Raw genomic sequence first — 24,819 nt, forward strand, 5'->3', positions numbered from 1 at the left:
CAGGCCATCATCATCCGGCACCGCGTTGGCTTCCATTTAAGTGGCTTTCACCTTTGTGCGGCTGCGGAGAAACACGGCGAAAAAATCGCATTTAAAACGGAGCATTAACGGCTTTAGTTTGCTCGAGGCCAGCTTTCTCTTTTGTTTATGCACTCGCAAAAAATAATAAACACTGGTAAGCCAAGTCTATAGGAATCCAAAGAGTAGTTTTAAATGAAAAAGATTTCTTGAATATTTTTATAAATTTTTTGAGTCTTTGTTTTTATAAGCTTATCATCAAGAAACTATTTTTCTCGGATTACCCATAAATTATATAAATTACACTACTTTTGGGAAATAAAGCTACCAATTACTGCAAAAATAAAAACTCTCGTATTTTGTTCCGAGTGCACATGTATTTCATTTTGATTTCTTTGCCACTGCGGCTCATTTCCGTTCGCGAATGCGAAGAGAATCGAGTATGAAAGGATATACTCCTTACGGCTGGGGCTTGGACCACTCGACGCAGAGGATCAAGTGGTCGTAGCCATGGCCATTAAGGATTTCAATGGCGGCTGCTGCATCCTGACGGAACTTGAAGTGCACATAGGCGAATCCCTTGCAGAGGCCCGAGTTCTTTTCGCGGGCCAGATACATCTTGGTGTGTGGTCCGATTTTCTTCACCAGCTCCTCGAGATCAGCCTCGGTCATGGATTCGGATAGGTTCGATATGCGAACCGCCGACGAGTCGTCCCGTTCGCGACCCCAGCCCTTGCCGGCGACCCCGCCCCCGCCGTCCTTCATGAAGGGCGGCACATATTTGCCCGTCTTGCCGGGATCGTTTATGGCGGCAGCAGCCGCAGCATTGGCCTTGCTCTCCATCAGGGTCTTGCTGTCCATCGAGGTGCCCTTGTAGGGGCAATTGACACTCCAGTGCTCGCCATTGCAAATGCGACACTTGGCGATATTCTTGCCGGCATCCAGTTGGGTTTCGTGGGTCTGGTCGAAGTCCTTGGAGCCGATGAACTGCATGAAGATCTCCTCAGAGGCCATGGTCGTCTGGGAATTGGGTCCCGGCTTGTCCTGGCGGGAGTCACCGAACTTTACCCAGCTGCGACGACGGGCCACCGCCTTCGGAACGATCTGCTTCTCGATCTTGAAGGTGCGCACCACCTTCACCTTCTTGCCGTCCTCGTTGAACTTGTACTCGGTCACGTACTTGTAGTCGCCCTCGATGTACTCATTCGACGGCGGCAGACCATCCACATAGTCCGCCTCCACCTCATCGGCCCAGGAAGTGTTAAAAGATTTAATCATTGGATATATTTTATACTTTTACTCTGCCTTAAAAATTCTCCAAAATGTATAGAAAATCAGTGAGACACTGTCCTACTCGATATACACTGGAATTTTACAGAGTAGCCTGTTTGGATGAAACACGTTTTACAAATCATTCCATAAAAATTCCAAACTGTGTACAATATTTTTTTATTAAGGGGCTGTCCATATATTACGTAATCACCTAGGGGGGGGGAGGGGGTCATTGAAATGATTATGTTTGATTACATGGGGAGGGGGGGGTCTTGTACAATGATTACGTAATCATTTTATATTAATTTTTTTATTTAAAGAATTTATTTAAAAACTTTTTTCCTTTAATAATATCTACAAACCAGGGACCAAAAAGAAGTGTAATTGTAAATTTTTCATACAAAAAAATCACGCATTGTAGTTTACAAATCCGTAATGATTTTTATTTTTTGATTTTTATAATAAAACTCAAAAAATAACTGTTATTTTTTGATTTTTATGAATAACAGTTATTCACTTGACATTTTTGAAAAAATGAAAGAATTAAAAAAAACATGATTCCCGTGTTTTATATAACTTACTAAAAATTTGTTAAAAAAGGCAACCGTGCATATTTTATACCTATATTTTTTTTTAAATTTATTTTACCCACAAAATCGCCATAAATCAAGTTTGAGTTTTATTTTTGATCGCGACGAATAACTGTTATTTGCCAACTTTTATTATAAAACTCAAAAAATAACAGTTATTGCTTGAGTTTTACTTTACAAATCAGAAAATAACTGTTAAAGTGTGATTTTTAAAATAAAACTTATAACAGTTACGGACCCTGCTACAAACTTAAATAGGAAAGCAGAGAAAAAATTTTTGTAGTGGCTGGGCGGCGAAAAAAAGAATGTTTAGTGGTTCAATCACACGAAGGACGCGAAGACCTGGAATGGCTTGACGAAGAGTATGTTGGGGATAATATCAGCGTAGACGAACCGAATGTGTCATACCAAACTTTATTTAGAAACAATATTAAAGATTGGGTTGCATCTCCGTTTGAATCCACCGATTAAAACAAAAAAAATTTTATTCTGGGGATTACGTAATCATTGGGGGGGGGGGTTTGTTTATTGAATGATTACGTTTGATCACCAGGGGGGGGGAGGGGGTCAAAAATCACCAAAAACGTGATTACGTAATATATGGACAGCCCCTAACTAGTTCATAGAGTTTGACCTTTATTATTTATATTTTAGAATATTGTCAAATTCTTGGTCTTTATTATCAGAAAAATTCCACTGTAAATAATTCCTTATCTCCGGCTTAACAGAGAGAGAGAACCATTGCTCTCTCAATGATAAGAGTCTACTTGAGTCCGATCTCAAGTCTAATCAGCATTCGGAAGATTAGTTCACTTTCACTCTTCTAATCAGTCGGTCGTTCTATTTACAAAAAAATGTTGTTCTTGAAGCATCCGAAAACCGGGAAAAGTCTGGAGGTGAATGAGTTCTGGCTCCGAGACCATTGTCGCTGTGGGGAGTGTCTGAATTTGGATACCAATCAGCGGCGTTACGATCTTTTGGATCTGCCAGCTGATGTGAAATCGGCAGAGGTTAAATACGAGGGAATAAAACTTAAAGTGCTGTGTAAGAGGAAAATTATTTTTTAAATTTCTCCTAGCCTTTATTTAATTTTCCTTAATCTTAGGGAGTGACGGTCACCAGTCCTGCTATGACCTGGACTTTATCTTCGATTCCCAGCTGGAGCAGTTGATAGAGCTGCGATCAAAGTCCACCAATCTGACGCCCTGGAATCGCAGCATAATCTTGCAAAACGAACGGCACTTGCGATTCTCCTTGTCCCAGATGGTTTCAAGTGATGATGTAGTCAGATCCCTAGTTGAATCTCTGGTTCGCTACGGCATTGTCTTCATCGATGATGTGGCTCCCACGCCAAACATGACCGAATTGGCCCTGCGAACAGTTTTTCCCCTGATGAAAACCTTCTTTGGCGAAATGTGGACTTTTAGCGATAAGCCCGATCACGCGGATACCGCTTACACGAAACTCTACTTGGGTTCCCACACGGATAATACGTATTTCTGCGATGCAGCTGGCCTTCAGGCTCTACATTGCATCGAACACTCGGGTTCGGGTGGGGAGAACTTCTTTGTCGATGGTCTTCATGTGGTGAACGAACTGAAACGTCGCTTTCCCGATGCCTATAATGTTTTGTGCCGGGTCCAGGTTCCCGGGGAGTATATCGAAAAGGGGGAGCATCACCGGCACACGGCTCCCATTATACAGGTGGATCCACTGACTCAAGAGTTTATACAACTCAGGCTGAATGTCTACGATCGGGCGGTGTTCGATACGATTCCGCAGTCCGAGATGAGCGAGTTTTATGCGAGTCTTCGTCAGCTGTTGCAGATTGTCCGGGATGAGGAGCAGCAGTGGAGTCTGAAGCTTCAACCTGGCAGCATTGTGCTCTTCGACAATTGGAGAGTCCTCCATGGCCGCCATGCTTATACAGGAAGTCGAACCATGTCCGGTTCCTATGTGCAGCGTACGGATTTTCTTAGCAAGGCTCGTGTCTTGGGAATTATCGAATAAGATATAAATAAAGATAATAATTCATATAAAATCAATTAATCACAGCCCAATAAATCTTGTGGTATCTTTGAAAATAAATATCATTAATTTAGTTGTTATAAATTACATTTTTAGAAAATCAACGAGGAATTCCTTATATTATACAAGAAAGACCTACGATTTTTTCTTTATAGAAAAAATATTTCACATTGTTTCAATATATTTTTCTTCAACTGAACCAAGCTCTTCTCCAATTCAATTTCGATTGCAAATGCCAACGCATCATAATAAAAAGTTACGATTACAATTGCTGGCCAGCGTCTAATTTTTGTCATAGGGGAGAGGTGTAGCGCATACGAACGGTACTGAGAACCGGCAACAAAAATCATTTGGCATTTGTTTTTATGGCCAGCGTCTCATGTGTGCGAGTGTGTGCGGCATAAACAAACGCACTTTGAACTTTTTCATTTAAAAGTGAAATTACTTTTTGTTGGCCGTGCAGGTTAATGGCTGTCGCGTTTGTCGTCCTTTAAATGTCCTCCAAATATGAATGTGCCTTAAAGAGAGCGAGCGAGCGAACGAACAAGCAGTGTCTGAATATTTATGATAATTGCATTTCATGCAGGTTTTCCCGCCCGCTTTTCCCGCATTTCGCCCATTTCTCTCTCATATGCGCCGGCACGACCGGGAAAAGCCTTTAAAAGCAGCTTCGATGCCCCAGCTGGGCGATAAATATATTTTTGCTCGCTTTTCCTTCGCCGGAAGTTGCAGCGCAGCAGTCGTGCCTTTGCATGGCATACTTTTCGGCATTCCACTTCCGTTTTAAAACGCTGCACTCACTTTGAGCCATCAGCCACCGGGGCACTTGTCGATGGTTCAATAAAATCAACAAGCACACACAGTGCCTGTCCACATGGACACCGACTACACACACATGTGTTCTGGCAGGAAACAGGACATTCCGGAAGAAAATAGTTGCAACACAAAGTGCCTGCTTAACTCACTCGTAATTAATATGCTCGATAATAATTTATATGCCCTTCAATGGCCAGCTAAACCTAATAAATGACTCATAAATTTCACCTACAGACGGCCATAAAAAGCCAAAAAATAATAAAAACAATAGCCAGGACGGGAAAAAAAACAAATATCAAACTAAAATCAAATAAAGCAAGGCAGAAAAAAGTATGGCGAACTCACACACACACACATAGTCAGTCAGGCAACAACAAACAAACAAACAAAGAAATCATTGAACCAATTCAGCGACCAACTCAACAACCGGAAACGCGTTTCGAATAAAAACGAATTGAGGACTTAACAATAACAGTAAAAGGCAAGGGCAATGGCGGCGGCAGTGGGAAAAAAGAAACACAAACAGCAAATGGCGTCGGTTGATGGCGACGAAGCATAAAAACCACTCGCCTTGGCTTTATTTTTTATGACCGCCCAGCATGCAATGACGAAACCAAAGCCAGGTGCCACTAGCCAAGAAAAACCGGTGGCCAGGAGCTGGGGGCCAAGAGCAAGAATCTAGTTAGCTGGCCAGCCATCAAATGTACCAAAAGCTCACGGAGAGAAATAACACAGAACTTATTTTACTAAAATAGTTAACAGTTTGTCCTTTCAAATTATATTTAACACAAATTTCACAAGGCTCTGCTATAATCTACACATCATGTAATTCATTTATTATTATAATTTTTTATACATGGCTGAATAGATAGTTTCTGTTAACGAATAAAGCTATTGTTAATATAAATATTAATTATTTTTTGAAAAAATAAGTAAATAAAAGTAAAATTTCCCCTTGACTCTATTTCATATTTTTTTCATTGGTTCATGAAATGTATTTGTTTAAATATTTTTGAAACGCTCGGACACATAGTTAGTTAGAGAAATACCCAATGAAGCCTTGATTCATATTTGTATTATGATCATCAGATACCATTTTTAATTGATTGAATCCCTGCGACTTTTAAAGGCTTCTTTAAAACACACAGTTTTTTAATATCTCTGCGATTCACCAATAGCTGCGAATTTACTTGGAAATGTTGACATTCCAGGCTTTTTCATATTTGTATGCTTTCAAAGCTGCATTTTTTCCCATTTCCTTGTGTAAGAACATAAGTACTCTGCGTTTCGCATCTGATCCACACCCAACGAGTTTTAATTGACACCCGAAAAATCCCCAAATCCGAAAACCCGAAAGGACATCCGAAAAAAAAAATAAAACTGTGCGGAACCAAGGGGCATAAAAATGATGGATGCCTGTAAAAAATGTCACTTGTTGCGCAGTCGATGCGAATGTTCGGATGTGTGTTTGCCAACCTCCAACCTCCAGCTCCCCCGCACAGTCCCCCCTTTGCGGAAGCAACTTTATGTTCAACTAGCAAATAATCATGTCCGGTCTGCATGGGACAGGGGCGTTATTGGATAGGTCGTAGGGCAATCACAGGGGTTGCCGAAAGGGGGTTTCGGGTCAGTTGAGTGACGTGAACCACATGGCGTCGTGGCCAATGGACACCACCACCACTTCCCATTCGCTTCCCATTATCCCGGACTCCCATTGTCCGGCAGTTTGCTTGTTTTGCTTTTTGGCGATTTTACGGCTTATGACGAGCCAAACGAGTCCCTTTTCCCTCTATGTGGATGTGCGTCTACTGCTGGCTGTGTGTTTGTGAAGTGTTGGCGTAGCCGGGTTTATTAGTAGGGCTTATGTTTTATGGCCAAAAGGACAATAGATGGCCAACAGATGTTTGCCTTTTGTTTGCCGTAGTAGTTGTCATATGCTCGAAAAAGCTGTCACACACCCACGTAGCTCGGACCACTACTATGTGTAACATAATTTATTATGTTATAAAATATTATCCGGACTGCGCTACCCATCGCTTCATTGGCCGCTTAAATCGACCGTTTTGTTTGGAGACTCAATTATTCATATAGTAGTTGTTGTAACCTCCCTCTTTGGGCTCTTATTATGACATGTGTCTGGTTTGTAGTTGTCTGGCTGCCATTTATAACAACTGTCATGGGCCACACCTGCACTGGGAAAAATGATTTCTAGTAATAAGTGTAATAAGTGACCTTGAAGCTATAGAGCATTTTTAAAAAAATCTATAATATAACCGTTTTAATTTAAGTATGCTCAATCTATAAGAATTTGAATTTATATTTATTAGAAACGGTAGAACACAAGTTTCACATTGATTACTTTTATTTCTTTAATTTTATTTCAACTATTACTAACATTTTTTATCAGTGTACCCACTCGTACAGTTGGTAATCGATGTGCAGTTCCCAAAATGAACCAGCACGACATTAAATGTCAAAGTTTAAGCACTGCTGCCGTTTATAGATCATTAAGCATATCCGCCCAATCCCCCGAATGGATTCAACTGTCACTCACTTGCCACAACATGTTGTACTCAATACCGCCGGCCTCTCTCGTCCATTTGCAGTGTCCTGCAGCACGGTGACGGTGACCAAGTGCCAGGCGGCCCTTCGCACCCTGCAGGCCTTCCAGTTCTTCCGGCCCACCTGCCTGTGCAAGGAGCCCGGCATGGATCCCGACTGCAATCACTTTCGGGACTTTCTCTTCGATCATCCCTGCGGATTTGTGCTGAAGAAAGGTTGGTCTTATTCGGAGATTCTTAACTAATTTATTTTTCTAACTTTCTATTATATTTATACCTTTAGCCGAAAAGGATCCGTATCCCATTGATGCACTACCCACATGCAACCATGCGCTTTCCGTTTGCCAACAGGAACGCAAATGCCTGAAGCTCTTCGAGGACTTTAAAACGCATTGTAAAGTGCGCGACAACAAGTGCAAAATGGAAAACAGGTGAGTTAAGGTTTATAAAACGACAATTAAATTTTGATAGGAAAAAAAAGTCACTAAAATTATTAAAAGCATAATTTTTATTAGAGGTGGCCCTTAAATAAATATAATAAAAAGAAATAGACCCATAAAATATTTTGTTTGACTAACAACAGTAGCCATTAATGGAAATCATTCTAGCTTCAGGAGAATGTATTAATTTCCAATACAATAATTAAATCGTTTTCAAAGAAACCTATGTTTAAAAATTGATATGATACGCATTAAGGTTTTAATTACCCATGCGTTTTTGCCTTGCTAACCACATTCAAAAATCCATATCGATAAAAAATTCATATCAACATTGTCGGCCATTTTTAGACCACTGAACGTGGAAAGATAAATAGTTAGTGACCCAGATTCAGATAAATACGTAATATAAAAGAGGCAAAAAAAAGCTAGAACAGAACTTTCATTACTCCGAAAGACAATGCCGTCAATTAATAGCTCAATTTTGTGGCAGGACCAGAGCGTTTCGATTAAAGTATAAAGTAAATTATGAAAATGGAAAATCGAAGTCCACTACCGAGAGCCAATTCCGATAATGAAAATTAAATTAAAGCGTGTTTGACTTAATAAGAAAATTGATTTGCTCCATGCCGCAGCGCGGTCGTGCCGCTTAATGGTTAACGGTGAATGCAAATTGCATTGGCAGTCGGCAAAGAGGGGAGGAGTTTACCCACCTGGGTTAAAAAGGGGGCAAAAGCCAGCAAACCACCCCCCAGCCGCCTTGCTACATTCAATTTCGGTATTCGATTTTATTGGCAAAAAACACAACGCATACAGCAGACAGCAGCGTAAACAGGAGTCAAGTTGAGCGAACAGAAGGCGAAATGAAACTTCCTGCTTGCCGGCATCTTGCTGCTTCCTTTAGCCATCACATATCCTTACTGACGCGATTTCCTCCCTGCCAGGACTCGTCTGGCTCATTGCCCCGATGGCTCGTTGCCTCGATACACTTGAATACAAACGTTCTGAATGTTTTAATAACTCGAAATGACTTTTTGCGGCGGCTGCTGGGAGTTGGGCGCTTGGCGCTGGGAGTTGACTTCGGTGCAGACTTTGAAACTTGGTCTTAAAGTTCTCCACTTCCACTACAAACTCCGCCCCCTTCATCCCACCGACCCAGCCTAAAACTTTCCTCACGCATGCCAGGCTTTCGGGCTGCGGGTTTTCGGTTCGGGTTGAGATCCACCTATGCGATAAAATATTAATTGCAGCGCCGTGTGGGTACACTGTGAAAAATTTAGGTTTTTTAGTAGAAGTGAACTTAATAAAAAACAATAAAAATATAAATCACATTATAAATAAGTTAAACGTTGTATTAAAATAAAAATTTATTAAAAAAATTTAAGATGAAAAATGTTTAAACATCGAAACATAGGAAAATAAAAGTTTTAAAATTTTTGAAATAGCCTAACATTTTTTCCAAACATTTCCCTACTGAATGAATTTTAATTTCTCAAGGTGCACATGCATTTTTGATGTAATTGGCAATTTTAAACTTTGCATGCCCCGAACGGAAGTCGCTGGCGATGCGGCTTCGGTTGCGGCGGTTGGGGACTCGAAATGAATTCAATTAGCTGGGGTTTGGAAGCCCGCAACGACTTAGATGGAATGAGTGTTGTTTAACCGGGGCTACCATCGCTCTCTCTCTTTTTCCAGGGACGCCTGCCACGATTCCTGGACCAACCTGCGGCTGTCGCCCATGTTCGGATGCATCTGTCCGAACAATCATATGAAAAAGCGCTGTGATCGTATCTTTAATATTGTTAATCACAATCCGTGTGTGGGTAAGTTTCGACTGGCGCTGCTGAACTGTTGACCGTGACTTCAGAAAACAACTATAACAACAACCAACCAATAACAACTACAACAAGCAACAACACAAACAGCTGAGAGTAAAAAAAAAGAAGAGAAAAAGCAATTGCTTTGAAATCCGTGGATAAACTATATAGTTTTTCGTTTTCATTGTCCTCTGTTCTTATGTGTCTCTCTTTCTCTGTCAACCTCTGGTATCCAAGTTCTTGTGTTCCTTTCTTATGCGTACGGTAAATGATGATCACCATTACCTGCCCAAACCGAAACTATTTTGATTTTGTTTTAATTTGGTTTTCGGTTTCCTTTACCTTTTCGACTTTGATTCCTTTTCGGTTGTTGTAATTTTGTGAAACGCTCAAAAACCGAAACTAGCCTAACCATTTAAGTAACCTAAACAAAACCAGAAACTAAACTATCGCACGCTTCTGCATCAAAAACCAACTAGAGAAAAACCCAAAATGAAACCCATGTTCTGCGATCAGTAAACAGTAATCAATATGCCTATATCCAATATATATCATACTGTACGAACATTAGCTATGCTCAGTAAACCTAAATATCACGTATACGAATGTATATCAATGTAAACCAAAGCTGCCGTGCTATCTCTCTCTCTATCTCTCTACCTATCTCGCTCTCTATCTGTCACTTAACCAAGTTTGTTGTAGCTGTAAGCTATCCGCCCATAACAACATACAGTCACTCGCCAAAGTTAACTGCCACCCAGCGAACTGAGTCTGTGCTTTAGATTGATTGCACCAAAAAGAACACCACTTCTAGAACTAACTCTCTCTAACCCTAGATTGTAAGACTAACGCTAGACCTCAAGCTATACTAACACTCTGTCCTGTCATTTCGCCATTTAGTGGGCAGGAGTAGGGCTAGAATAATCTCAGTCGGTTGAAAGCTTTGATTTCCCACCGCCCACCACCGCCAGACCACGAAAACAACTACTCTTTAAAGCATAATTTCATTTTCCACTCTTCCACACTCGGCCACCTGCACTAATGGATTAACAGCACCCCAGAGCAGTATGATCCCATTCTCTCGTTTCGCTGAATTTTATTATACAAGTAAACACTAATTGCACTAATTAAATACCCGAGCACACACACACTGGCACACTTGGTTTAATAGCAACAATTTGCACCACACCGGCACTAAATGTATTTTCTCTATTTTTCCGCACGCATGCACCTCGATTTTCCCATCCTGCTTTCCCATTTCCCCCTTTCCCCTTGCAGATAGACTAATATTTTTCCCCAACGGTCTGCCCAAATTGAAGCAACCGCGACCGAAGGCAAAGCCGCGGCCAAAACCGAAAGCGAAATCCAAACCGAAACCCAAGCCGAGGCAGAGGTACCACAGCATCAATGGCACGGAGCTCATGACCAACAATATCGAGTACCACGATGAGCCCAACGGACTGAACGATCCCGGGGACGAGGGCAACGAGACGGAGGACGAGGATCCCGATGGCCATGACGATGGGAATGACGACGATGAGGTGGAGGAGGAGGACGATGATTATGATGACCGCATAAGAGCCGAGATTTATTCGAATTACCCGCACTACCTTCATCCGCCGTCGTGGGGCATCAACAATCCTTTGGTCCTGGCCTCGCACAGTCCGCACACTCTGGACGACGACGATGATGTGGTGGTGGAAGTGGTGGCCAACAAGAAGCCACCTGTGTCAGTGCACCACCATAACGTTGAGCTGGAGCACGACGTGGTGGTGGTGGTGGATGCCGGCCCACACTCCCACTCGCATCCGCACTCGCACACCTTCTACAGCCACGGCGATCAGAGCTCCACGACGGGATCTGGACCTCCGGCACCCACGATTCCCAGCCCACCTAAGTATGCGGCTGGCTAAGTTATACCTGGCAAAAGTTATCCCCCTCCCTTTCTCGGCTGACTTAAGCCGGCATCTTCGACTGGTAAACTGGCAAACTTTTTCAGAAAGTTTAGAGCCCACACACATATGTGTGTGTGTGATTGCTAGAATACTCGTATGGCCACCGCCCACCCCTATAGACTTTCATTAACTCCACTCTTAACCACCGAGGAGCCGAGAACTTTATGCAAAAAGCTTTTAAAATAATTGACTCACTTGGGTATGCCACAATTTCCGGTTAAAAAGCCAACTAATGAATAAGTCCAGACAGCAAACGGCCAGGCACTCGTACTAATCGGCTCCCTGGGCACTTGTCGAGCATTTATATAATCTGATTTTAATGCATTGCATCTTTGAGATATACCAGTGAGCCAGGAGACAAAATGAATTTTTAATGCCAGTCAGACTGCAGACTTCCATTGGATGGGGGGCTCATAGCCTTTGGCTCCTCGGCTTGGTAAAATGATAATAATAATAATTGGCCATTGTATTCGTAATGCCCTAAGCCGATTAATGCCCATCTTAAGTCAGTTTCTTCCGTAACAAGCCAGATTTATGTAATTTGCCAAATCTACTTATGCATTTCGGTTGTTTACCTTGCCCCTCCTTATCTCCCACAATCATTCGCACTCTGCACTCTGTTTTGTAACTTGCACTTAATTATCTGTACAACTCTGCAATTTATTCAGCACTGGCACCAAAATGCACAAAACAGCACCACTCGGCGATTTAGTTGCCGGCAGCGATATAACCCACCGCACCTACACGGGACCCACGATGGATGAACGAGGTGAGTTCACTAATTGCACTTAGCCAGGCTGCCCTGTAATTTAATCCGCACGCCCCTGGCAATTTGAAATAAATGTGCAAACGATTGCTGCTAAATTATGATAGCTATTTATATATTTGTTTAGATATTCCGGGGTATATATTAAAGTCAGGAATATGATAATATCAATTTGAACAACTATTAGCAGGGACAAAGCGAATTTTAAACCTGTTTGGTTTGTCAAATTAAGGGGGGAATGGGATAAAATGATATTTATACCTTTGAATATAAAAATCTTTAAATATTTAATTTCCTCTAAAGCTTTAAGAATGTATTCCATTATGCTGGGAGGCAATTAAAGAAGCTTAAATTATTATTATTATGTCAAATTTTATTTATTCATTTAATTTCAATTATTATAATTTGTCTGGGACTTCATTAAATATTTTTATAGATCTTTACTATTTTACAAATTTTAAACAACTATTCATTAGTTAGTAGGGTTCTCTCTATTCTTAATATTAAATATGGAACATATTTTTGCGAAATTGTATTGCGAGTTCAGGGAAAGCTCTTCCTCTTCGCATTATAAATATATTTTTAATGGCTTCCGTTTTACATTTTGTTTGCATGTTAAGAAAGGGTAATAATTGCCTAGCCATGCCAAAATGTTCTGTAATCTTCTCTCATTGGGTCACATTTAATTCAAATTAAATATTTATGCACTGCGAATGAGAAATGAAGCCAAGGGTCAGGTCATAAATTAGACAATTGGCGTGTAAGTAAGTATTCCCCGAGGAGCAAGATGTATTAAAGCGCACCAAGAAGCACTCGAATGCCCCTCTCTCTGTCTCTTTCTGGCACAAATTGCACCACTTTCCCCCTCCTTCTCTCTCACGCATCTCACCCTCTCGCTCGCTCTCTGTTGAAAAGCTTATTAGGCAAACAAAGCTGGCAAACTCGAGCGTTCTGGCCAGGCCAACAGGCGTCCTTTGTTGTTTGCAGCTCGCTCCATGGCATTAGCTATCTGCAGGGGCAATCAGTTGCAGTTCCATGAATGCACAGATACTCACACAAACACACACACATACGCATCGCACACTGACACAGTCTCACGAATATCCTGATGCAATGCACACAAGTGCCATAAATAAGCATTTCGACCCCTTAACGCGTCATCAAAAAGCAAAGCCCTAGAACTCCAACCTTGCACTCCACTGTGGCTTTTGGTTTATTGGTATTCTATTCTAATTAATAAACACAGTACACTGAGAGGAGAAGGTTCAAGAAATAAAATCTGTCTATACAACAATTTAGTTTAATTCTGATCCTTTTTTAAAACTCTTTCACTAACAAAAAGTATTGAAATATAAAAATGGTATATATATTTTCTTTCTGATATCTAAGCCGAATATTTAATACATTTAAATCAGTTTTCTCGCCTGGCTGTTAAATTAAAGTAACTCAAATTTACCCTACTTTAAAGTTAACATGTTAAAGATAAATGTTATAGTAAATTAAAGATTTTTGTCTCTTGAATTGGATTCCTCTGTCCAGCTATTTTAAGTTTTCCCCTTTTGTTTGCTGCTCACTCACAGACTCGGTAATTTCAGCCAACACAATAAAACAGACTGCCTGCAATTGTTAATGGCCTAATCAATGCATCCTCTCTTGTTTAGCCCTTTGACTGTCCGTTGCGCATCCCTTTTTATTTATTGCCACAGATTTCACTTGCCATTTGACGATGGCCGTCCATCATCATCGATGGCGTTTTGTTTCCGACTCGATGCACTCGGCAATCTGTTCGACAAAGTTATAAATTCCCCAGCCTGCATGGTGCATTGTGCTCTTCTGCATACAGCTTTGTCTATTGTTGCAGCTGCCGAGCTATGGGACTGCTGTAAATATTAGCAAACTATTTATGCACGTCATACGCACACACTCACACGCCGACTTGCCGATTTGCATACATTTTCACCGACACTTGCCTTATTTACGTTTATGGCGACCACTAAATTAACAGCACAAGCAGCCACTAAAACAAGCCAAAATATGACAGGGTTATCAGATTTTTCGGCCATAGAATTTTTGTGCCCAAAGCAGCGAGAGATATGCATAAATATCGAAGCTAAAGGCTCTGGTTCGGCGACGCATTTTATTTGGGCTGCTTTATTTAAATTGAATTGTTATTGTTACTGATTGGATTCTCAAATGCAAAGCATAAACATTGTCAATGGCCTCTAGGGCTTTAAATTTTCCAAAAACGGCATCAACAATACCACTATGTCGTTGCTTTATATGTGTAAAGCAACAATGGCAGATGAAAATAAATAAACAATGTAGGGATTTATGATTTAGCTGTCGTCGCTTTTCGTACCTTATAATCCAGAGCTTTCGTGTCAATCTAAAAAATAATATATAACAATAATTCAAAATAATAAAAATAATAATAGTACCTACTTTTTTTTGGTACCAAATTATATTGGGAGTAATAGCATGTGAAAAAAAAAATATATTGTTCAACTGCAGCAAACAAAGTAACACAAACTCCTCAGATAATGGGTATCTCGTAAATAAAAATTAAGCTGAGCGTTCAATTTGAAAATTTAATTAAGCACAACTAAAAAGCAAATAAAGCGATTTGTCAGCATTGTGCCAACAACAAAATGAAGCTAACACTCTTGCCAAGCACCCTTACACCTCGCCCACCCACTTACCACCCTCAAACTAAGCACCCACACCCACAACCACCCAGCATCACCCATTGCTATGTATATGGAACACATATATATCCGTACGATGTTTGCGTGCAATAAGTATTTTCATAATATTGTACAATCCACTTAGAAGTAGCAGAGGGCGATGTTGATGCCACAAACCATTCCGCCGCCCTGCCAAGCACCTATGTATGTATGTATGCCATGCCCTTGCATGTGGGTATCGGTGTGCGTATCTGTATGTGTGCGAAAGTGTGATGCAGCTGCTCACAGCTTTCCCAATTAGGGCATGAAAACCACGGCTATTTGATATGGCAGACGTAGACCGTAGTCGACAAACATATTCGCGTTTCCAGCATTACACGCATTTGGCCAGAATGTAATTTTCAAATTATTGCACATTCTCGAAATTTATTTCCACTGTTTATGAGTTCGTTTAAATTTCGCGCACCGTATTTGTATCTGTATCTGTACATTCAGTACCACCATTCAACTTTATAGGAACTTTGTGCTTTGGTTAAATGTTAAATGGCATGCAATGACCCCCACAGTGCAGCTGAAGCTGAAACGTTTTGTAAGGAAGCCAACGCGGCGTATACGCAACAATTAGATGACACAGATCCACTCAGCGACAGGAGGAGCTTACAAGCGCGATAACAGTTAACAAACGGAGCTAATCCCATTCAAGCCACCCTCCCAAGACATTTCAGTTCTGTTCTGTTCTGTGCTGAGCTGTTTGTTGTGCAAATATTTGCGATGGCAATGCGAGCGACAAACATAAGTACGTCGCACGTATCCTGGCAAATCCTTGGCCATTTAGCGCCAGCAGTGGACCCTCCAACAGACATTCCTGCGAGGTGGAATGGGAGGTGGGCGCGGCCCTGGGGTTGGCATCCTTTTGAGCTTGCCAGACGCCGCAAATGAAGCGCACTTCGGCGTGCTCTCGGCGAGATAAGCCATTTTGGCACTGGCACAAAAAATGTTACCAAAAATACAAATGTGGTATTTACATAGATGTTTTATTTTTAACCAGTTGAATAGTTTTATGAACAGCAAAATAATTTATTAGGCAAATACGCTAATCAGCTAAAGAAGTTTAAACGATTTTAAATAGTATTATTAATACGGAGTAATACCTAAAAAAAATATTATCTTAAAATTAAAAAAGATTAAAATAAACATTTTAATGATTTACATAACTATTTAATAACTATCAGAATTAACAATAAAAGTCTATAATTTTTTTGGCGGAATTATACAAATTTTTTAGACATTATTACATAGATTACATAGATTTTACCTTCTCCACAGAGATCAATACTAGGAAAATACTAGGAATATATATTCCAGAAACCGTTAAACTTAATGCACACAATTTTTTTTTTAACTCAATTTCAATATAACTGATTCTGTGTCCTTGTGCAATTGAAAAAAAATAATATATTTCCCCAAGTGTCGCAGATGATAGCGGAGCTACTGCTGCGGTTGCAAACCGTTTTGAGACCGACCCGTTTGCCATTTGGCCGCTCTATCAGCGCATGACATTTGACAGACAGACGAACAGTCAGACGGACGGAGACCCAGAGACAGGCGCTTCTGTTTGTCTTCTGTTTATGTTTTGCCATTGATAGCAAATGGCAATCGAAGCGTGGCGAGACGCAAAACCTGTAATGGAAATCGATTGGGGGGCTAAAAACAATTCGAAAAACGATTCTGCTTCTCTTACGCTTAGAATGCAAAACGTTTCACTCGTCTGCTCTGTCCTGCACTAATTTTGAACGATAATTGTTGGCACCGCATTTCTCACACTCTCCTCTGTATGTTTGTTCAAGTTTTTCTATCTCTCTCTCGTTTCGTTGACACTATCTGTATCAGTTTCTTGTTTCCGAATGGAAACTCTTTCGTTTCGTGCCAAGTAACTACCGGCCATATCAAAAAAAAAATATGATTTTCTTTTAAAGCGTTCTTTTTTTTACATACGTCAATCAAAAGTATATTAATAGCAATAAAATTGATTGTAAGAAAGCCAAATGCTACAACAAAATATATACAGAAATTTATGCGAATCTGATTGGATAACTCAAATGCTGCGTAGCTGCAACTACAGTCACAACAGTAACTCCAACTACAACTACAACAACAGATCAAACAACTATATAGATGGCACTGAACAAGAACAACCAACAATCCACAACAACTACAACCCTTCTACCCTCTTTCTTCTTGCTAACCTCAAATTGCAGTAAGAATATTGGGCATGGACGAGAAACTGCATCAGAGAATCTTCAATGATAATTTGGCCCTAATTGATACGCCACTAATAGTCATGGGCTCCGGTTCCGGCACGGTCACCTCATCCGGATCCGTTTCCGGTTCCGGTTACGGAATGGGCATGGGAATGGGAGTATCCGGCAGCTTTAACTATCCGGGCTCGATGCACGGCGTGCCCAGCTATCCGTTCAATATAAGCGGCTTCCATCAGCGGCACATGGCAGCGGCGGCTGTCGATAATGAGCCATTCGATATCATTGATACGGGCTTGGGCTACGGCGGAAACGGAAATGCCGGTGTTTACTACCAAAGTATGTGTACACGTATTAGCATGAACGTAATCCATAAATAACAAAATCCACGACCAACTAACTACAAACCAACCAAGCAAAAAAACCAGTTTTAAAAAATATATATCTGTTATATATAAATTATAATACGCAGCAGTACACACAGCCAACCAAATCCAGAATATGTGTGTGTGCAAACTCGTAGAACTAATTAACAGGCAAAAAGTTCGTTGTTTCATTTTCGTTCGTTCGTTCACCATTTTAGATAGATTTTTGTGAATTTATTTATGATTTCCGTTCTGTGTCGTCCCCCTGTAACCAAAAACACCCCCGAGTTGCAGGTAAATTTTTTGACAAAACATCGAGTTCATTCCAATTTTTGCTTTTGTGTTGAAGGTGAATATATATAAATATATAAATATACAACTTGGCGCGATCCGTGCGCCTCTTGGCTTTGTGCATAATTTTTGGCAATTGCTCAACAAAAAACAAACTAAGTATAGTTACAAATACAAACAATTTATACTTTACAATTTCTATACATATATAAAAATATTTACATATCTCGAACTCTTTCAATTGCTTTTGTGTTCAATTCTTTTTACGTAGCTTGCCAATTGTTTTGAGAGTTTTTTGAAATTTTCCTACAAGAAATATACCAAAAACAAAATTAAAACAAACCATTTGCTTCCAATGCGTTAAAAATCAATTCCTTTCTATGAATTTTGTTTGTCATTTTGTTTATCTAACAAAAAATCTAGAAAAAACGAGTGAAATTAGAAAACTGTATACAAGTTGTGAATATTTTCGATCCTTACTTTCTTCGTATGTTAAGTGAGCAAAATGAAAACCCTAAACAAAACCAAAACCTAAACAAAATTCATTTAATTTTTTCCTAAAATATATATTTAAACCTAAACCAAAAGAACAAAAAAACCAAAAGAAAACCAATTCAATTTTGTTACATTCAATTCCAGCACACTTTTTCAAATTTTTTCCAACGCACCCAGTTTTTGAATCCAAGACAATAACAGTTACCACACTCAAACATAACAAATAAAGCGTTTTCGATCAAATTTTTTGAGATCCAAGCCATTGTTCGGACCCCTTCAACTGCAAACCTCTGTGTCCTACATTCTACATTCAAGTTCACAAGACATCGAGCTCATTGTTTCATACAATAAAGTCACCGAAACATCAAAAACTTCCCTCTCCAGGACTTTTGTTCAGCATAATTCTAAAAACAAACTGAGCGAATTCAACGCTAAGAGCAGTCGCGAAATTCGCCTCAAAGAGAAAACATACAAATTGATTTTGTTAAGACATTTTCGTTCGCTTTTCCGCCGCCGCTCGACTTTCTGTTTGGCTTATTCCTTTTCCGTTTGAAATCTAATTATTTGCGTTTACATTCGTACCTTTTTTTATTCGAGCATAAATTCGTTTTATTTCTGCTGAGTCCGCAGCGAAGCGTTTATGTTTTCCTTTCAAAGACCACACACACACACTCAGAGTACTGAAAACCAATAAGTATGCCAAAGAAACACATTCCCACAGTCGTCAGAGCATTAGCATAGAATCATGAATCCCAGGCTGGGACCCCAGAAAACCTGATAAATAAATCATGCCCCCATTTAAATACACAGCCACCAAGGAGTACAGTCTTATGCTAGAATGTCGTTGCCGATCCCCCAAAAACAGAATGTTTTTATCAGTAGGTTTGGTAGTTTTTAAAGTCGAAACCAATAAATAAAATAACAAACTTATACTTCTCATCTAAATATATATATAACTCATATATAGAACTTAGTTGTGTTTTGCCAGCCCTGCAGACCCTGCGACCACGCCCCTATAACGTTGAAAGTAATATCCCCGAACCGAACTCCCCAATTGATTCTCACTCTCTCAATATCTCTACGCCTCTACCCCGGATTCCAGTAATAGGCAATAAACAAATTTGTGGAATATTTGCATTTAATTTACGTTATTTATGTGCATTTTTGTTATTTTGATTTAATAATTTCGATCATTTTTTCGTGCTGGTGCGAGGGGTCGTTTGGGGTGCGGAGTTCGAAGTGCGGGGGCATTTGAACGTTTTGTGATTACCAATTGAAACTGAAGAGCGAACAAAAAGTTGGTTAATTAAAATGCAATCGATAACTGCTGCCGCCCGAGCCAACCAGCGGCCGTGATTGATATTCCGATTGCAGCTCGGCTATGGAAATGGTATAGTAATTGAGTTATGATTAGGCCCATGGGCTCTCAATAATCAAAACCACTTTTCTGGCCTTCAGTTAAGCACCGGGTTCAGCTTGATGTGTGAATTACACCTGAATCCCATAAATAAATAAGCCAATTGAGAGTGAACGAGCAAATAAAAGGCTAAAAACGGATATAAATAAATGAAATTAATTAAGACCGAGCAGCGGCAAATATGCACAAACAAAGGCTGCCAATGAATTCAGCATTTTAATTAGTTCTAAATGCCCATCCACTCTCGATTGGCGTAATCAGCGATTTTACAATTCATTTCGACAAAAAGCCGGATGATTGGACTTAAACCAAACCCAATTCGATTAAAGCGGGCTAATGCAGTTCACCAAGTTGGTTGGCGACAGGCGGCACAGGATTTTTTGGGTGGCCAAATCCGTATCCAAATCGAATCGAATCGAGTATGCTGGAAAAGGGTTGCGCAAATCGAAAACTAATGAACTATTTCAAACATTTTCTCTACGCATCTCCGCTGCGGTCACCATTTTGCCCAACGACAAATCCCCACTCGATCGTCTCCCCGGGGCAACATTTACTCGATGCAAATGCAAATGCAAATGCGACTGACACACTTGGGCACGTTTGGCCGGTTGCAGGTGGTCAGGATGTCGAAGTTGACCTCTCAACGGAAATAATCAAGCAACACTTTCAGGTGAGTGCAAAGAAAAGCCCCCGAAACGAGTCATGGAAAATGCAAAGTGCAGCTCACACAATTTGTAGCGTTTATTACGTTGCACTGAGGAAAAGTTGGGCAATGCAATGAAACTAAATATTTATTTGACCATTAAAAAAAAGGCATATTCTTTACTAAATACATTAACAAAATTAAAAATTTTTTATAAGAAATTAAATATTTCTTTATAAGAAATGTAAAGTACAAATTGATTTTTTAATAAGAATAAAAGAAACAAGAGAGAACGCTATAGTCGGGTTGTTGTCCCGACTATCTAATACCCGTCACTCAGCTAAAGGGAGTGCGAACGCTGTGTCGGGTTGGTGTCCCGACTAATAATCGTAACTCAGCTAAAGGGAGTGCGAGGGAGATAGATATATAATTTTTGATTGCGTATAACTTTTTAATGAATCGTCCGATTTGAAAAATGTCTTCTACATTTCGATAGGTATAAATATACACAACAAAATTGCATTTATACTTTTCGGAAATCTTTAAAGATGTGGGCGCAGGACCCATTTTAAAATCGTTAGTGGGCGATTGTGGGCGTTAGAGGGGGCGTGGCGCTCGGCTAAAATAAACTTGCGCTGCGTAGGAAGCCCAAGAATATGCGTGGAAAATCTCAACCTTCTAGCTTTTGTAGTTTCTGAGATCTCAGCGTTCATACAGACGGACAGACGGACAGACGGACAGACAGACAGACGGACAGACGGACAGACGGACAGACGGACATGGCTAGATCGACTCGGCTAGTGACCCTGATCAAGAATATATATACTTTATGGGGTCGGAAACGCTTCCTTCTAGCTGTTACATACTTTTGCACGAATCTAGTATACCCTTTTACTCTACGAGTAACGGGTATAAAAATATTCTGAAAAACCCATTATATAAAACTAGTACAAAGCTCTTTCAGACATGTTAAGCTAAACATAAGAAAACCTTTTACATATAAAGGGATTATTTCAGAATATTTTATATCAGAATTTTATTTACAACTAAAAAAAAAGTGGTAGATTGCATAAATAATTAAAAAAAAGATTGAGACTTTACTTCTTAATAATCTTTTTTGTCAATAAAATTATTAAATTTTGGTTTGGTATTTTTGAATAAGATATTTCAAGGCTTTTTATTGAGTCTTACAGTAATCTGAAGAAAGCTTAGAACTATATTGCTAAATCATATCATATAGCAAAATAACCATAACCAATCCGGTTTTTCCCCCTGTGTATTTCCCCCCGCAGAGTACCTGTCACACGGCATTGGACACTTGCCGGGAAGATCCGTCCTGCTCATCGTCCCTTCAGCCAATGCTGACGCACTGTGAGCTGCACCGGTGCAATCGCAACGCGTGCATGTCCTCGTTGCAGGCCTTCTATAAGGGGCCCCACGAGGACCTCAATCTGGACATCGCCTTTTGTCTATGCAAGTAAGTGGCTGGGCAGCCGAGTGGTGGCACTGCAACTGGTACTGGACAAACAACGAACCCAACTACAAACCCATTGTCCCTTGGTTTCGTTTCAGAAAAACAAGCGGTGGCCAGCAGAACGGCAATGGCAATCGGCACGACATGTGCATGATTGCACAGGAAAAACTGCATCCCGTGTGCGCACAGCGACCGCCCGATAACAGTAATCCGGCCAGCTCCAATGGCATTTACTACCATCCACCGCCCGCCTGTCACGTGGTCGCCGACAGCTGCAAGGAGGATCGAGAGTGCAGGTGGGTCTGGCTCTGGGTCAAGGGCCATAATTCAAAAATCGGGCGTTAAGCGTTAAGCGGAACCGGAAATATGCGCGATGCAATGTTTATTTCCCGACCGCGGTGGTGGATACGTGCTGGATATAAAGTTGCAATGCTAAAATTACATTATGGCATTATTGTAATTTTAAATCAAAATCTTTAATATTATAGTTGGGTTTCCAAATATTTACAACTAATAAAATTGTTTAAAAAAATTTTTTTATTTATTTTATATTGATTTATTTAGTATCGCGAATGGATTCATCTATACTGGCTAAAATTTCTTAACTTAAATCTAAATTTTAATTTGAGTTCAGTTTAATTTCATTAAAATCTTTTCTGCCCTTTAAAGATCGTGAAACAAAAAATCTTTAATATTTCTTTTTGATTACATCGCAAAGAAATTAAGTTCCTGTTACAATTTTGGTAAAAACAAAATTTATTGTAAAATTTAATTTAATATGATTTCCACTTTAATATTATTATTTTAGGAATTTTTATATTCATTAAAATTTCTTTTTTAATTTTCTTGAAAATTTATTTTAAAGTTCTTTAAGAAAAAACTTTCAAAAAGTTGGCACTAAACTTGCTATCAACACAATCACACATGTGTGAAACTGCCAAAAAGCATGTTTTTAATTTCACCGCCAATTCAATTAAGCCAAATTGAATTTCACAGACTTAGTCTCGGGCGCGCCGTGATATTGAATTAGAGGCGTTTAGCCACGGCAAAGTCAGCGAAAGCCGCAACTTTGATGGCACTCAGCTGAACTCGTTAAATTGACACCGTGGCACGGGCTAGGGCTCGGGATAGTTGGTTAGATGGCTTCTTGGCTGTTGGAGCATGGTACTCCCAAATTCCGAGGCATAAAATTACCAGTTTGCCGGGGGCAACTTCTCAATCTCCACGGAACAGCTCTTCATTAGGCGACGGCTGAAAAGGCAGCTGAAACTTGCAGGCCAGACCGCGTGAATGTGTCAAACACAAAGTTAAGTTATAAATACGATGCAGCACCCTGCAGCTTCCATCAGCTCGGATGCACATGCTTAGATGTGGGTGGATGGTTTGCCAGCTGAGTGCGTGTGTGTGTGTGTGTGCGTGTTTGTTTGTTTGTTGTCATGTTACGGCTGAACGACCGCAAAGTACGTGGTCGTAGCTGTGGCTGTGGAAATTAATTGCCTTTTAAGTGAATCGCACTTGCTTTGGTAAACAACTAAATTGGACTAATGACGCTCATTTTGTATGCTTCAACAGGGGGGGGGGGAGGGGGAATGGGCCCGAAAGGGGCCTCTTCTGCGAGAAGTTCGAGCCAACGTGTGGAGTGCTTATGTTGACTTATTACGTATACGACGCGTTGTGCGCCAACACGTGCCCCTTACGAACGTGTTTCCGGCGCAGAATGCTCATTTGTTTGGCTGCCATCGAAGCTGCAGCCCTGACGTCTTAAACTGCAGCTTTCGGTTGCACAAAACGTTGATGGCATTACGCAACCAACTTAGAAAGCGGAAAAAACCTCTGCTTTTGCGTCATTCGTAGATTGAGATAAGCGGGTGGAAATATAGAAATATGCACTTTTTAAGGCTGCAAAAGTTCTGCTGGTAAATGGCGAACGGAAAAGTTTTTCAAGAATCCTTACAAAAACGTTATGGCATTTTAGAAGCGTTTTTCTAAGGATGACTAGTAACCTTAAAAGTTAAGTGGGGTTCATACGTAAGGTTTTTTATGATGTGGATAAGTCAATTGAATAAATATATATTGCAATAAAATGATTATTTATTTCGGAAAGTGACCTAATTTTATTTAAACTATTTTTTTAATTCACTTGAAAGTCAATAATCTGTAAATAAAGGTACAAACTTACACGAAATTGGTTCCACCTCAGTTGAAGCCAATCTAGATTGGCGGTGTTTATTGCAAACGCTCACCTGCAACCACAATTAGGTAGCATCCCATCAGATTGGAATGTCCAAGTCGACGCCTTGAGTCGATAAACTGCAATTGAAATATTACGCATACGTCGCATGGCTATTGACCAAAAATCACAACCCGAATGCCTGAGATTGGGGCCTCATAAATTCAGTCGCCCTGATGCGGCAATGGAATGGGTGTTCGTCCAAGACGATGAAATGCCGTAGAATGCCGAGAGTAATGTCGGCACAAATTGGTCGACATCAATCTCAGGTGAGAGAGAAGCTGCACTGCAGGTAACGGCCACTTATCACCGGAATCTCCGGAGGAGTGGGGGCCATTCCGCCAGGAGAACTGCATCTGCAGCTAACTGGCGCATGACAGGCACGAAGGCATCGGCAGAGGCACTGCCTCCGTGATGGAAATGGGGATGACATCTTCTTTGGGGAGCTTACTTGGGTTTACGAGGCTGCTTATCACTGCATCTTGGAAAAATTAAGGAAAATGTGTTAGGATTTTTAAAGTCGTATATATTGTAAGTTAGATTTAAACACTATAAATAATTTACTCTCAAGGAAATGTCGAACAGATAATTATAGAACATAAATGAAAGAGACTTTTCAATTAATAAACAATTAAAAAATAATTATTATAGTAACTAATTTATAAATATATTAATAAACACTTAATATAATTTTGTTTAATT

At 40.2% G+C, this 24,819-nt stretch overlaps 3 protein-coding genes across 5 annotated transcripts in view; 2 read left to right on the forward strand and 1 right to left on the reverse strand.

Moving 5' to 3' along the window:
* Positions 1–24,819, forward strand: part of Gfrl (Glial cell line-derived neurotrophic family receptor-like) — a 122,802-nt gene that overhangs the window by 90,896 nt on the left and 7,087 nt on the right. Inside the window, exons 5-12 of one of the 3 annotated variants that reach the window (XM_070216915.1) lie at positions 7,331–7,501; positions 7,569–7,716; positions 9,418–9,545; positions 10,818–11,436; positions 12,163–12,263; positions 20,385–20,440; positions 21,706–21,890; positions 21,986–22,183. In XM_070216915.1, coding sequence (XP_070073016.1) covers positions 7,331–7,501; positions 7,569–7,716; positions 9,418–9,545; positions 10,818–11,436; positions 12,163–12,263; positions 20,385–20,440; positions 21,706–21,890; positions 21,986–22,183 — 1,606 coding nt within the window. Of the gene's footprint in view, positions 1–7,330; positions 7,502–7,568; positions 7,717–9,417; positions 9,546–10,817; positions 11,437–12,162; positions 12,264–17,202; positions 17,542–20,384; positions 20,441–21,705; positions 21,891–21,985; positions 22,184–24,819 lie in introns of all 3 variants that reach the window. The other 2 variants (XM_070216916.1, XM_070216917.1) reach the window with 2 other exon arrangements.
* On the reverse strand, positions 377–1,390 carry eIF3g2 (eukaryotic translation initiation factor 3 subunit g2). The gene has a single exon (XM_017149430.3). The coding sequence runs from the start codon at positions 1,294–1,296 to the stop codon at positions 478–480; it is 819 nt and encodes a 272-aa protein (XP_017004919.1). The 5' UTR covers positions 1,297–1,390; the 3' UTR covers positions 377–477.
* Positions 2,705–3,934, forward strand: Tmlh (Trimethyllysine hydroxylase). Its single transcript, XM_017149429.2, has 2 exons — positions 2,705–2,924; positions 2,986–3,934. The coding sequence occupies exons 1-2, from the start codon at positions 2,735–2,737 to the stop codon at positions 3,888–3,890; spliced, it is 1,095 nt and encodes a 364-aa protein (XP_017004918.2). The 5' UTR covers positions 2,705–2,734; the 3' UTR covers positions 3,891–3,934.

Source organism: Drosophila takahashii, chromosome 3R (genome assembly GCF_030179915.1).
Source record: "Drosophila takahashii strain IR98-3 E-12201 chromosome 3R, DtakHiC1v2, whole genome shotgun sequence".
Lineage (NCBI taxonomy): Eukaryota > Metazoa > Arthropoda > Insecta > Diptera > Drosophilidae > Drosophila > Drosophila takahashii.

What these genes read in the sequence shown, in the direction of transcription:
- Tmlh (XM_017149429.2), top strand. Translation starts at nt 2,735, where the DNA reads ATGTTGTTCTTGAAGCATCCGAAAACCGGGAAAAGTCTGGAGGTGAAT. An exon ending in AATAAAACTTAAAGTGCTGT is followed by an intron (nt 2,925 to 2,985) that starts GTAAGAGGAAAA and finishes CCTTAATCTTAG; the next exon opens with GGAGTGACGGTCACCAGTCC.
- eIF3g2 (XM_017149430.3), bottom strand. Translation starts at nt 1,296, where the DNA reads ATGATTAAATCTTTTAACACTTCCTGGGCCGATGAGGTGGAGGCGGAC.